At 40.0% G+C, this 15885-nt stretch overlaps 1 protein-coding gene across 2 annotated transcripts in view; it reads left to right on the forward strand.

Annotated features, from left to right (window-relative positions):
* Positions 1-15885, forward strand: part of Esr1 (estrogen receptor 1) — a 372005-nt gene that overhangs the window by 135595 nt on the left and 220525 nt on the right. For both annotated transcript variants that reach the window (XM_015996803.3, XM_006978086.4), the window contains exon 3: positions 10340-10527. In XM_015996803.3, coding sequence (XP_015852289.1) covers positions 10340-10527 — 188 coding nt within the window. The remainder of the gene's footprint in view (positions 1-10339; positions 10528-15885) is intronic.

Below are 15885 nucleotides of genomic sequence, written 5' to 3' on the forward strand. Positions count from 1 at the left end.
ATGCTTTTGGATAGCTGGTACCATTGTCTATGGGTGGAAGAATAACAGTGTTGGATCACACTGAGTCTCAAACTCTTTTTTTGATTAGTGAAAATCTTTTCAACTAATATTTTTTATTTTGTGCCACTCTTCTTGATTTAAGAGAGTCTATTATCTGGACTATGTGTAAATGCTTTCAGATTTTTCTTTTGATTATGTTGATTATGTGATACTGTTGGTAGGACAACCTCTTGAAAGTACTTAGAAATCAATTGATGTAATGGAAATGCAGCCATATCAAGGCAGGTGGGTTTACAATTTCCATAGGTGAATGATGCTGCTGCCTCCTTCTTCTCATCCCCAGTTTTTAATCTATCTCTTGCTTCTGTCCACCTTTTTTCCTGCCAATATTCTGTTCTTTAATCACTTATGTTCTTTATAATTGCAATGCTTTAAAGATTTCTTGATTAGTCAGTGAGAAAGGCTATTATAAGAAAAGTTTTTTTTTTTAAGTTTTGCTAAATAATTGATTTGTCTTTTAATTACAACAAAACAAAGATCTGTTCACAATAGCAAATCATTAGGAGGGGTCCATGTCTGAGCTCAGACCAGATCACAATGGTGGATCACTGGGAGGAGTCCCCATCTTGGATCAGAATCAGTCTAAAAAGTTGACATCAACTTGGGATTATCTGGGTACCTATGGTTAGACCCAATCCAACAGATAAGCCTTGTGACAGATCCTAGCTCCGCCTCTTTCTTGTGATTGCTACCCAGCTTTGGTCCACTGCACCTGTCAAACAGATCTGGCATTGTCAGTCTCATACCTCCTTGGTAGGAAGTGTGTCAGCTATGTTGACATCAATCTTTTACTCTCTCAGCTTCAGAGATCCTGCCCGCCACCTTGGTTTCCTTTATTTTCACAGAATCAAAATTAATTGTTCTTACTGTTCATGTTCAAGATATCTTTAGGTTCTGAGTTCCTGAGTGGAAGCTTCACAAACTCTATCCAAGCCCCACCCACAATGGGTCGAACCCTCTCACATCAATCATCAATCAAGAAAATGCACCACAGTCTTGCCCACAGGCTAGTCTGGTAGGGCCATTTTCTCAACTGACACTCCCTCTTCCAAAATGACTCTGTGGGCTTGTGTCAAGTTGACATAAATCTAGCCAGTGTGCCTACTGTTGTGATCAAGTCTGGTGTAGACTTCTTCCAGTGACCCCTTAATATGATCAGGTCTGAGCTAAGGTGTGGACTTCTCCAAGGACCCACTAGTCTGATCAGGTCTGTGTTCAGATGTGGGCTCCTCCTACTGACCCACTACTGTGGGTCTCCCTAACCACCCACCATCATTATCAAATCCGTTTCCAGATGTGGTAGATGCCTCCCAACAACCAAGCATTATGATCAGTTCTGAGCCTAGATATAGACTGCATTCTGCTGCTTTGCATTACAGATGATCAGGTTAAGTTCTGCATCCCGGGGACCGCAACTCTCCCTCCAGACTGTTGTGTTATTTGTTTGACTCTTGGGATATTCAGGTAACTTGAACACCACAGCAAGATGCCATAGGAATCTGTAACCCATGAGAAACTCCCCTTTGTCCTTTCCCATGATCTATTTGAAATGAAGTTTCACAGTGTTTTAAGAATCTTCCGAGAACAAGGTTGGTCCCAGTTCGTATAATTGCTAATGTTATATACGTAATCTCCATCTTGGCTGACACATTGATTATGGACAGTAAACATTTCCTCCTCTTCTTTGGGATGCTTTCTGCTTTTGTAGCCTGTGTTCATAGTTGGTTTTGTGGCAATCCAGTGTCATCTCAAAGCTAAAGTGACACTGTGCTATGATACAGCATGTATTTCCTGGACTTCTTGATGAATTTTTGTTTTTATCTTTTACTGATACTTTAGACACACATTTTACATATTCCACTTATACTGTGAAAATGACTGTTTCATTGATTCATTGACTGATGAACCTACCTACCATTAGTATTTACTGAGTCAGTATTTGAGTTGAGGCACTACAGGAGAGATGGAAAGGATTCAGCTGTAGGAATAATGTACCTCATAGCAGAAGAGGCGAAGTCCAGGTGAACCTTTGATGTCTAGAATAAGAACAAGCTATTCAAGGTTTATAAACATTAAGAGTGGCTGCAAGAGAGGAGTTCATGGCAAATGAAATCTTAAATACTGTAGTGTTCTTCTCGAAGCCATCGGGATGACTGCAAATTGTAACAGCAACAAGAAACTACCACAAAAAAGCTAGCAAGATAAACCAAAATGTGAAATGTTTGTGCTTGGTGGAAGTGTAAGATGGTGCGGCCATTGTGGAAAACCCCATAACAACTACTTAATTCATTATAATTACAGGGCTAGGGGAATAGGACTGTACTCACTGAACAAACATGAGGACATGCATTCAATACCTGCCACTCACATAAAACCCAGTATGGTGGCATGTGTTTGTAATCCTAGTGCTGAGGAGGTGCAAAGAGGTAGATCCCTAAGGCTCGTCTGCCAGCCAGCCTATCCTGATGTGCAAGCCCTAAGCCTCAGTTAGAGACTTTGTCTCAAGATGAAAGGTAGGTGATTCCTAAGGAACAGCACCTGCGGCTGACCTTTGACTTCTCACATGTTTTTGCACTTACACCTGCACCCACAACTATACATTACATGCATGCCCACATATACATACCTTATAATTAGAATTATCTTCTGTTCTAGCAATTTTGTTTACAAATATCTGAAAGAATTAAAATGTGAGTCTTTATATAATATTTTTATAGCCATGTTCATAAACACTGTTTACAATAACTCAAAGGCAGAAATGATCCATATATATTATACATATGTATAAATGTATATGCATATGGGTATCTTATCACACATATATTCATACACACACACACATATATATATATATAAATCAATGAATAAAGGGTTAAACAAAATATGGTAAATATATAAAATGGAACATTACTCAGTCTGAAAAGGGAAAGAAATTCTAGCCCACACAGTGTCTAATTTGGTGACCCGATGAGTTTTTTATTGGGGTTACTAACAGGAGTATGGGCGATGGGTTACTTACAAGGAGCAGGGGTAACCCAAAAGCAGCTGCATTACTAGGAAGCCCGACCCAGCATGGGTGAGACTCCCCAAAACGACAGCCCTCAAGCTCTCTGGGCAGTTTGCAGGCAGCTCCATACTCTGAACATCCTCTTCTTTCCTCACTTGGCTGGTCAGTGTCCACCCCAAGCAACTATTTCCTCATTTTTTCACTGCTGGGCAGGGACCCTCAAGAATCTTCATACTTTGTGCCCCCCACCCAGACATATGTCATTTTGTTTACCTCCTGAGGTTCATGAGTCCCTTTCCATCCAGGAGGAAATGCTTCAATTTGGAGGGAACATTGCCATTAGGAAGAATATACCACACAGCATGAACCCACACCCATTTCTTACACTGAACCACTTTGATAAAACCCAAACCCTGGTTGTGATGACCTTGACCTCTCACACCCCCAGCTAGTGTTGCAAGGGGCACCGTGATAACCTTGACACCGCCCTCCCCCTACCTCCTGTTAGTATTGCAAAGGGCATTTGCCGCTTTTGCTCGTCCTGTGCCACTGTCGATGGTGACAGCTGTGCCGCTGTGTCTGTGGCACACTCTCCTGGCATGGTGATGGTGATCTGGTGGTAGGTGACAGCCACAGGTCCAGGTCTTCTCAGCCCTCCTTGACCTTCACTCTGCTCTCATTACCATCAAACTCCCTGTACAGCCGCTGGCTTCCTTAAAGGGATCCAAGTGCTGAGAGCCTGCCATCGACAGGAAACCTCACCAATAACGTAAGCAGTCCCTCCTCATGTTCTGTGTACCCCATTTCTATAGTGTGCAGTGGAAGACACTCAACCTGGAACTTTTCTTTCTACTGCAAGGCAGTTCAATGGAGGGATGAACTGTCCATGTATATTCTTTTTTCTTTACATTCAACCCATACTCAAGAGCCATGACAACAGGAGGGACCTGGGGCTGCCATAGTTTACAGTATTATCGCAGTTAGTTTTCTTCAGCTAAGGACTGATGCTACACCATCGCTCTTGTTTGCATGCCTCTCAGCTTCAGATGGGGCCACATAGGGTATTCATTCGTGTGTTTAACCTGTGATGCCGTTCAATTTTCTACGCGAGTTTTGCATATCTTATTGTAGTTAATTATGGAATAAATTATTGTATCTCTCTATCTTGTGGCTTTGTGACATGTTAACTTTTCTTCTCAATTTCCCCTACATTCCTAGGCTCTAGGTTTCCTTTCCTGCTACTTCTAAACAAACCTGTGTCTCCCAAACACCTGTTGCTCAGGGGGTCAACTCTGTTTTACTATATATAGATGGTTGGGAGGATATTTGACCCATTAGATCTCTTTCCCATGTATACTATTCATTCATTTGTTCAGTCAACAAACTTGGATTGAATACCTACTACCTGATAGGCATGGAACTAGAGGTGCAACAATTAATAAAGTATGAGATACTAAATTTGGGTCTGGAGAGATGGTTTTTCAGTTAAAATCTTATACTGCTCTTGCAGAGGATTGGAGTTTGGTTTCCAGTACTCATACTGGGCAGCTCTCAAATGGCTGTAACTCCAGTTCCAAGGAGATCTTATGCCCCTGGCCTCCATAGACACTTCTGTGCATACCTTTACTCACATGCATGCATATGTGTGCACACACACAAATACACACACAGAATTAACAATGAAGATAAATATATTCTTAAAAAGACACTGTTTGTCCAGTTCACAGTTGTTCGTTATGCATTCCCATCACCCAAGGCATTGAGGTAATCTATTTAAATATTCACAGCTGCTTCCTACTGGCTTGAATCATGCAGAAGACATTAGTAAACAAGCAGTATAAAGATTGGAGATTGATAGGGGATTTCAACAACATGATGTTGAAATGGAAAGAGATGGGTAACAGAATATGAACAAGAATTGGAAGCTTTGAGCCAGTGCTCTCTAAGGATCATTAAAAAATAAAGAAATCCTATTTGAGGCTTCCAACCTCAGAGCTAAGTTATTTAGAGTGGAAAAAGTTGGCCAACCCAGCTGTACTCAAACCAAGGAGCCGATATTTTGTGAGTTTTATGGCCTTTGTAGTTTATGAACCATTAAAATATTGTATACAATATTAATGAGGAAGAAGGGTAGGGAAGGGTTATGAAAGCTGAGCTGAAAAGAAGGCTAGGGCTATGAGGGGAGGACCAATGGGAATCCATGTGGCTTTGCTGTTTGGGACATGGTGAAGATATGAAGCAGGACACAGGAGCTTCCCTTAACCAACAGATTGTGGAAGCTCTTTCTCCATGTTCGTTGTCTTTGAAAGTCTCATAGGAACTTTCCCACCTATCTCTTTCAGCCTCTCTTTCATAAACACCACTGTACATTCTCTTCATTCATTTAAATATATTATCACAAAGCCCAGTGCCAGGAATCAGCTTCTTCTTTTGGGGGTGTTGGCCATGAGGTCTCATAAGACCTCAAATAGTTCCAGCCAATGCTATTGTGCTCGGTTATCATCCAGAAGTTGACATGAAAACCCTATTGCTGAGCACACCCTGGACTTGAGGTTTCAAAAGCCCATGCCATCCCAGTTAGTGCTCTCCCTCTGCCTCACGTTTGTGGATCAGATAAAAGCTCTCAGCTACTGCTCCAGCACTATTCCTACCTACATGCCTACTGCCATGCTCCCCATCATGATGATCATGGATTCTAAGCCTCTGGAACCATGAGCCCCAATAAGTGTTTTCTTTTATAAGGTCATGCTGTCCATTCACAGATACAGAAAAGTAATTAAGATAATAGCCCACACTCAAGAGGATGGCCACACATCCAAGAGTATATGTGTAGTACAAATTGGATTTGATGGGTTTAAAACAAATAGAGTATACAAGTTAGGCAGGTAGTGAAGGAGGCATAGATCTGGGAGGAGATGGTAGGTGGTGAGTGAATATGATCAAAATAGATTATATGAGAAGCTGAAGAGATGGCTCAGTGGCCAAGAGCACTTCTATTCTTCCAGAGGACCCATTTGGTTCTCAGCAGCTGCATCAGGAAGCTGAAATGTACCTAAAGCACCACCTCCAGAGAATTCAAGGCCTTCTGTCCTCCAAGGGCGCCTGTACACACATGGACTGTACATAAGACACATAAAGATAAAATACATCTTAAAAAATACATTCTTTGAAATTCTCAAATAATAAAAATCTCTGTATTATTGAGTGCAAACTTCATACCAGGTACTGTACTGTGTTTTTGCCTTTGCACATTCAATTCTCTTATGTCATCTTTATTTGTCTGAACACATCTTGGATATCTTGGGTCAACACAGTATTAGCCCTTTTCAGGATCAGATGAGAAATGCAAACTTACTTGTAGCTGGAGGTTTCTCTGGTCCTGATCAGCCAGCCCTGCAGCCAGGATGAATCTCTCCCACCTATATCCTGCAATTGCTTGGTCCCAAGTAAATGCACAGAGGCTTATATTACTTACGAACTGTATGGCCTATGCGTCAGGCTTCTTGCTAGCTAACACTTATAACTTAACTCAACCTATTTCCTGCCATAGTCCAAAACAGCTTTATTTATTATCAAATGGGAGCCACACATATTCACAGCATACAGAAAGACATCTCACAGTACTTTCCATTTTCTGTCTAATCAAAAAGGAAGGTTTTAACTTTAACATAGTAAAATTATATATAAAAAACAGTTATCAAGAGAGAATTATGGTTACATTATCTAGTCTATTAGTATTTGGCAAATTAAAGAAAATATTCTATCATCTATCCTGTTTTTGTGAGTCTAAAGTTTCATATCTAATTTACCTTTTATCATGACTAAAAAAAAACTATAATTATGACTAGCTAGTTTTCAACTCCATCAAAGACCCCAGAAGGATATAATATTACCTGAGTAAACAGGAAGTACATTGCAAGCACCTTCTATAATTCTAGAAATGACAGAGACATCTGGCTACCTGGACAGTCATCCAAAGTTCCTCTGTAACATTGGGGCATCTATTTTCAGCCTACAGGCCTACAGTCTCTGGAATAGCTTTCAGTGAAGCAGGAAATTTTAAAGATTGTTCTTCCTATTCTGGAAAAGTTCATCAGTTGCTTCTCTCAGTGTCCTGTAGAATGTCTGGCAGTCTCCTCTGTGAAGCAGGAACCTGAAGAACCATCTCACCTTATAAAGTTCCATGGTCATTATCTTATGGGTACTTCATGTTCAGTTTATACAATGTTTTGTCAATCAGTCCAGGCAAGAGCAGTTGCTTGCCCAAATGGCTAACTTTTGCTGTAAAGAAAGCAAACTCCATATTGAATTTCTTCAATGCCCATCATCTTCTCTGAAGTAGATTGGCGCTACCAGGAGCAGACATGTCTCAATGTCCAGAAAAGTCTAATTCTTAAAACATTTTAAATGCCATATTCTGTAGGTCTTTGAAGTGTTTGAAGATAACCTACCTAATTGAAATATATCTATGTATACCTAGAAAACTTAACTAACATGACTGTAAATTTGATTATCATAGGTGACTAATTATTCATCTCTATTTCTTAATTATAAATTATAATTTTAAATGTGTTGCATAAACATAATACCTTAAACAATATTAGAAATATATATAGTATAACAAAATTAACTTTAAATTTGTATCAATAAACCAAAGTCCATAGCAATGTAAACATTTCAAACAAGTTGTTTCTCTTTAAAAGTAGATTCAATAATCTACCCTTTTATCTTATCATATCTATATACCCTTTTCTTCTGTAGAAAGAGATTGCATTTATAATCAACCTGCTTTAAATAAAAATAAACATTCATAAACAATATTTTGTGAACTTGGTCTTAGCTTCCCATACTACTTCCTGCTGATAGAGGGGGCTGGCAATCTTAAGGGGATCCTAGGAAAATTAACAATTATAGTTAAATCTTGGCTGTAGTAGTCTGTGAGGCTGTATTGTCTTAGCTAGTTGTTTTAAAGCTGTTTTGGGTAGTGGATCATCTGGGATATGGCTGTCATCAGAGACCTTTCAGGGGATTTTGGTTGACCAAACCACCTGGAAGCAATCCACAGGTTCTCATCTTCTGTAGAAACAAAAGTAGAACCTCTTTTCCTAAGCAACATATCCTTAGACATAAATTTTGAAGTCAAGATACCTTTAAAATACACATCTTGGTTTAACTTGGTAGCCTTTACAGTCAAATGTCTTTCTACAGTTAGCTCATTAACAGTCAAAAAATTAAAGAAAACACAATATATACAATCCAGAGTCTCTGTGTAATTACCATCTCTACCTGACTTAACTTTCATATTATTTTTATTGTCTCTTTAAAGACTTTATTTTTTAAAACTATCTGTTTCTTTATATAAATGTCCATATTTTTTTCCCTCTCTCTTTCAAGCCTATGGACATTTTTATACACATTGTAAACTTTTTAGAGTTTTATTCCATCTGAATCTGTCTTATTGTGAGTCTGTAATCATTTTTGGACCATTGATTTAAACTGCAGTGTTGCTAGGACTGAAGCGCAGCCCTGGCTGCTGACTCCACCTCCCTCAGATTCCCATCATGGCAGCTCCAGGAGCCATGTTCACCACTGACTTTGGTCTATGCCTCCATCAAGCAGAGTGTAACCCAGAAACCTCTTTTTTTTTCTGTACTTGCAAAAGCTAAATCCACGATGCAGTGTGCCTCGTGGTTTGAAGACACCTCTGTGTACTGTGGTGGGAATCTGCTCATGGCAGCCTGTGGCCAGGCCCATCTCACAGGCAGCTGTTGAGAGACAAGTCTCTACACTGCTACTGGCATGAGACTGTGAGACTAGGAAGCCTAGTGTGGCTCCTTTTCTGTGCATTCAGAATCATTAAGCTTTCTTAGGTCTATGTAGATCAATACCCAATGGTGAGTGCCTAATGTAGCCAGATGTTTCTCTGTTCCGGCCCAGCCCCATGGTTGGGATGAATCTCTCCCAACTGTGTTGTGCAGCCCCTTAGTCCCAAGTAAACACACAGAGGCTTATATTACTTACAAACTGTACTTACTCTTCTTGATTTCATGTATTCATTCTCTGCTAGGGATTGTTCCCTTCAGTCTGCATGAGGCCTTTGGCAGTCTCTTTCATTCCAAAGACTCTTTTGGGAGTCTTAGATTTGCTAACTACACTCTTATTTTCTCTATCCCAATCTTTATATAAGTTCACACACACACACACACACACACAAAACACACACACACACACACACACACACACACACACACACACACGAGAGAGAGAGAGAGAGAGAGAGAGAGAGAGAGAGAGAGAGAGAGAGAGAGAGAGAGAGAGAGGAAACCAAACCAAAACAACAACACAAAAAAACAGGCCTTCCTTCCTCCTCACCTCCTTACTCCATCCACTCCTCCACTATGGGGTTTTGGTAGGGTAGGGTACTGTTACTCTCCCCTTGAAAGTCCTTTGCTCACGCCCAAATTGACATTAGGAATTCTCTTGTTGGATTCTCTGTCCTATTTGACAGTATTGAAAACAAACTCATTTTTGTAAAATGTTCTTAAAGCTTTTTTTTCTCCCCCATTTTCTTGGTTTCTCCAGAGTTCAGCTTTCTTGCTGTGAATTTTCAGCTTCATTCTTGGGATTTGATCATCCCGTGAAAGCTTTAAAGGTTGGGGTAACCATCTGTGTTCCTCAGCTCTTCACATTCCACGTGTCTGAATATTGAAACATTACATCTTCAAATTGTCGTGTTAAGTTGTAAAAATGGTCACTCGGGGTTACCTGATTACAGACAACAGAAACAGAAGATTTTGAATTGTTATTGTTTTCTGTGTGTGGTCTCTACAGGTCATGATTTCATCTGAATTCCAAATCCTCCAGCTGCTTTAGGCTTTGTCTCCATTTCCTAAAGACCCTTTGTTGGCCTAGAATGGGAATGAGATTGGTCTCTCTTGGTTCTGAATTAATTGTGAATCTATGAGAAAATGAAGTTTGCTAGAAACCTGCTAACTCCATTTTGTTGCCTTATGGATAATATATTCTGGGGTATGCAATCCATTTCTTAAACAAGTTTATAAACAAGGTTAATATAATAGACAAACACCTTTTGCTGCAAGAGTCAGCGAGAGATAATGAAAGATCAGTGTATATTATGAATCATTATTTCAAAATGTCAGAATAAAGTGGGTCTGCTACAATCCCCAGGTCTCTTTCTCTTTAGAAGAAAATATAAGGCATACTTCTCAAATGCTAATGGATTCACTGTATTTTCTCCCATCCCACCCCCAGGTCCAGTTCTGATAATCGACGCCAGAATGGCCGAGAGAGACTGTCCAGCAGTGAGAAAGGAAGCATGGCCATGGAGTCTGCCAAGGAGACTCGCTACTGTGCAGTGTGCAATGACTATGCCTCTGGCTACCATTATGGGGTCTGGTCCTGCGAAGGCTGCAAGGCTTTCTTCAAGAGAAGTATTCAAGGTAATAGTATGTTGTCCAAAAATTACTCTATAACTCTAAAAGCAGAAGAGAACAAGAAAGGGAGACAAGGTCTTTGTACAAAGCTAAAATTTGTAGAAAACATGAATATCTATTAAGTTCCTCTGTTATCCTTGGAGAAGAGATAGACTCCCAGGAGGAGTGGACGTGCCAGGGAAGCTGTGACTGAGAATTTCTGCTTTCTCCTGGCAAGATGCCGACAGCTCTGAGGAACTCCACCTTAAGAATTAATAGCTGGGTCTCTAGTGTACAGAGAACTGTCTTTGGATTGATTCAGGGATGGCAGGCGTACATCCTTATTCTGTCAGCAACTAGGCTTTTATGATGTGGTATGGTATTCTCTGCACATAATCATCTCTCTATCTTGGCCTTGTCCAGGTAAATATTCTGTTCTGATCTTTGCTCCAGACCGATTCTGATTCAAATTGTTCTTTTCCTGTTTTACATCTTCCTTGACTCAATGGATGACATGACCTTTTTGTTAACGTGAGCAGACTCAATGTCTGATGACTTAAAAGAGGGGCACACCATTGGTACCATGTAGTTATTAAGAAGCAACTGTACTGTTTCATTCCTGCCTGCCTCAAACCCTTCTTGTATATAGTTTACCAAAGGCAGCTTTTCTGACATACCATCAGCTATATGCTATTACTACTTCAGAAATGTCAGCACTGTTACATTATACTGAATACCAGTGGAAAATGTTAGTCATTTCGACTACCTAAGGTATATGTGCTAAGGCCCTCTTGACAGGGGCAGAGGCCTGTTGGTACACTGGGCTTACTGAATTCATGTTTTGTTTTAGCTGTGGGTTATTTTTCTTTATTCTTACTCATTACCCTCACAGCTTAGTGAACCTTAGTATAGAAATACAAAGACTACGTCTGTGATACCTTCTACAGAAATGCAGGCTTAAGGAACTTGCTGAAAATCAGAACCTGCTAGATTAATAGACACTGACCCAAGACGAGAGTCTCAGGAACTTTCTGCTGTGGCTCTTCACTGCTCTGATTCCGGGTAACGACCGGGTGATGGTACACACTATTTATCTTTCCTCCACAGCTGGAAGAACATTTTTTAAAAGCCATTCATATCTTAATAGAGTAGCCTGTGAGGTCAATGTGGTCCATTTTAAAAGCATTTTCCCTGACACTTATTGCTTTCAACATCTTTTAGAATTCAGCTGCAAGACTTTGACTCTTTTTGTCTGCATTCCTACAAAAATTAATGATATTCTCTATAGCAACTCTATGTATCTCTGTGTTTGAATGCATCACATATAGACTATTAGTTTCATTAGCTGATACCATTTTAATTCAGAAAAATAAAATTTAAATCTGGCTATAAGTTAGTATAAACCTTATAAGCCTTTTGGCAAACATCTTAATTTGTGGTTTTGCTTTTTATTTGATTTCATAAAATGTAAATTATCATTGTTTTCACCAATAATATGCTTACACAAAAAATATCAATGAAGAAACTTTAGGCTTTTAAAAACATGTATTTGGACTCTAGGGAAATTTCTCAATGAATAAAACACTTGTCATACAAATGAAGTTTGGAGTTTGAATCCCCAAAACCTATGTATGCATTTTAGCCAAGTGCATGCAGCCTCTGCCTGTAATTCCAGCTTGTGGGAGGGCAGAGATACGTGATACCTGGGACAAGCTGGATGGACAGACCAGTTAGAATCAGCAAACTCTGGTTTCCATGGAAGACCTTGCTTCAATAAACAAATAAAGTGGAGATTGATTGACAAAGACAGTTGGCATCAACTTTAGACCTCCACACATATAACCCCTAAGAACACACATATACACATGAAAAAGATATGATTAGTGGATGTGTTCAGCTATGCAGCTGGAAAAGTCATTTAGTGAGAGTGAGTGTTTTCATCAGCAAACACTATTTAGGGCAGTGGTCATAAAGATTTTTTTTTTTGGTCGGAGCTGAGGACCGAACCCAGGGCTTTGTGTTTGCTAGGCAAGCACTCTACCACTGAGCTAAATCCCCAACCCAAGATTTTTATTTAAAGGGTCAAAAGAGCTGTTGTTTTAGCCTTTGCAGGCCATGCTGTCTTTGCTGCAGTCACTCAGCTCTAGTACATAAGGAGAAAAGTGAGAATAAGCAGGAGTAGCTACATGGGACGATATGCAAATAAGTGGGAGTAGCCATGGCAGATAATATGCAAATATGTGGGCCTGGCTACAAACCCATATAACTATAAATATAGGTAATTGACCAGATCTGGCCCATGGGCTATATAGTATTGGGATCCATGATTTAATTTTTATTTGCATTTATATAACCCAAGTGTCATTATTTATGAAAGGAGGTTCTTTTTTTTTTTTTTTTTTTTTTTTTTTTTTTTTTTTTTTTTTTTTTTTTGGTTTTTTTTTTCGAGACAGGGTTTCTCTGTGTAGCTTTGCGCCTTTCCTGGAGCTCACTTGGTAGCCCAGGTTGGCCTCGAACTCACAGAGATCCGCCTGGCTCTGCCTCCCGAGTGCTGGGATTAAAGGCGTGCGCCACCACCGCCCGGCGAAAGGAGGTTCTTAAGAAGGTGGATTATTCCTATTTTTTTACAGGAGCTTAGTCTGTATTTGTCTAGATGTTCTGAGGAGAAGTTAAAAGATGTGTAAGACACATTTAACAGTCTTGAAAAATTTAGAATTTATTTGGGAAACTAGAGACAACTTACTTTCATGGTACAGTCAGAGAGTGGGTATGTACAGATAGAGCGCTACCTGGACAAAGATGGCAGACACAAGTGAGTGCCATTGGAGAAACTCTTGCCAGCTGTAGATTTCAAGTTGTTGAGACTGAAAGAAACAACAGCTATATTTTTTCACAGGATTTCCATTATATTTTTACACCGGCAGGAGCATGCTAAATGAAATGCCACCAAACTTAGTCCTGATTTTAAGCATTAAGGCAGCAGAGCAGAAAACAATGTATAAAAAGAAACTTACAAAAACAATGAAGAAAAATAAGCTTACATATGAACATTTTATTAGTATGGCATTATCTCAAGTTCAAATATATTATAAGAATTTCACTCTCTTTTCAATAGTCAAAATAGGTATCTCCTATTTGATATAACAGACTAGATAAGATTCCAATAAAATTGTAGCCATAAAAGAGAATTTTTTACCTGGTTTCAGAAACTTCTTATGCATTATGGTGTGGTCATATAAAAGGTTTCTGAAGCAGGATAACTGTTGAGTCCAGAGTTCTGAAAGAAGCCTAGAAATAAGGCTGAGTATTAGACAGAACATGGGGCCCAATAATGACTAAAGCTTAATAATTGTTTATTAAGGTTATGTATTTATTGGATTCTCATTCTACACAAAGCACAGTATGTAGACTTGAAGATATGAAAACAGGGAAAGAACTGGTCCCTCTTTGCATTAAGCTTATAGAGTCAGAAATGAATAAAAAATAGCAATTAAATTACAGTATGACAAATGCCGAAGTAGAGGTGGAAGCCGAGTCTCATAGGAATCTAAACTTCACTCAGTCCCAGAGAACGGTGAGTTAGACTCTCCGAGAATTTTTATTGATTCAAAGTAAGTCTGAAGAAAAGCGTCAAGAGAGCAAAGTGGAGGGAGGGAGGAAGGGAGGCAGGAGTGTTTGTTTAGTCATCTAGGCAAACATACGATTGAGATCCAGAAAGACTACAGACATCTTGCGAATAACACTTTACAATGTTGGTTCGCCATCATTGTAAATAATGATGTTCCTGGCCTGTGCATTTAATCTGAAACTGTGTCAAGGAGCAGTGGTTGATTTCTTTTCCATCTTGATAGAGTTTCCATATGCTTCATCTGTTCCCAACTATACAAAAGAATAGACTGGGCAAGTGCAGCTGTTTCCCAGTTCTGTTTGCTTATCTGAGTCTTGATAACTTGGAACTATAAGTTTTCCTGAACTACTGTGGCTGTTTATAAATCACAGTGACCCTCAAACACATTTAAGGACAGTGAAGGGTCTAATTCGTGGGTGGAACATCCTGAAGATGCTGAGGTTCTGCTTGTTTGCCTTGTTATTTAAGAAGAGAGCTAGGAAGGAGTGTCTGCCAGATTATTCTCTCTTCCTAAGTGTTTTGGTTGAAGAGGCAAAGTGTTTGTCTTGAAAGCATACATATTTTCATCCCTTGCTTAGTGCAGACTTGATTACTTAAAGAACTGAGTCATGGCCTCAATTGAGTGTATGTTTTTTTAAAAAAGCAAAATATAGGATCCCATTTAAGTTAGAGATCTGAAGTTGGAAATTTTGTTAATTTATTAATCCTTGCAGGTTTAGAATTATTTCATTACACAGACACTGTGGACTGAGTGACCCAATCAGGTTATAGCTTCAGCTATCAAGTTTTACCTTGGGTTTTATTGCAAGGAGAAAGCATTCTATAAACTCACTACGCTTCTTTCATTGTAACTCCAGGAGACAACAGGGCACAGTGGAGACCAAACCTATCTTCATACCATTAAACTATGCAATCACTTCACACTCTAACGGTTGTGTGAAGTTGCACAGTATTGAATCAGACACACATAATGAAGGCCCGTGCGAGCTCACAAGGCAGCTGGGACAAGGGGGAAATGGTTTGAAGATGTCTGGTTAAGGTTTAATGTAGTGGGCACCTTGAATCCAAGGAGGACACCCTAGACAGAGATACCTGGGCTTTCAAAAGCTTCACTGTGAAACCATCCAGCACCCTGGATAGCTCCTGCAGCTGCTGTAGTCGGGAAACATTGACTTTTCTTAAGATCTTCAGGTTTGTCCAGAGTCCATGGACTCCCGCTAGCTTGGGTCAGCTGTCTCTGTGATTTTTTTCCCATCATGATCTTGTCTTCCCTTGCTCCACAGTCCCTTCTCTCTCTCTTCAACTGAACTCCAGGAGCTTGGCCAAGTGCTTGGTTGTGAGTCTCTGCATCCGCTTCCATCAGTTGCTGGATGTAGGTTCTATGCTGACATTTAGGGTAGTCACCGATCTGAGTTCAGGGGAAGGCTAGTTCAAGCACCCTCTCCACCATTTCTGTGAGTCTTAGGTGGGAACATCCTTGTGGGCTCGCAGCTAGGGAGCCGGCAAGGCCCCTTGAATGAGGGTGACAGATGTGTGGCTTGATCTGATTGTGAGTCCCCTGGCAATCAGACCAGGATTCATCCCAAGTATGTGAACTTGTTTTTTCTTAGAGCCCATTCCCTATTGTGCCATGCCTTACTCAGCTTTGATGCTGTGGGGAGGAGCTTGGGCCTGCCCCAACTTGGTATATCAGTCTATGTTGAATACCCAAGGGAGGCCTTACCACCTAAGAGGAGTGGGTAGAGGTAGGATGGGAG

The sequence above is a fragment of the Peromyscus maniculatus genome, chromosome 16 (assembly GCF_049852395.1).
Source record: "Peromyscus maniculatus bairdii isolate BWxNUB_F1_BW_parent chromosome 16, HU_Pman_BW_mat_3.1, whole genome shotgun sequence".
Classification (NCBI taxonomy): domain Eukaryota; kingdom Metazoa; phylum Chordata; class Mammalia; order Rodentia; family Cricetidae; genus Peromyscus; species Peromyscus maniculatus.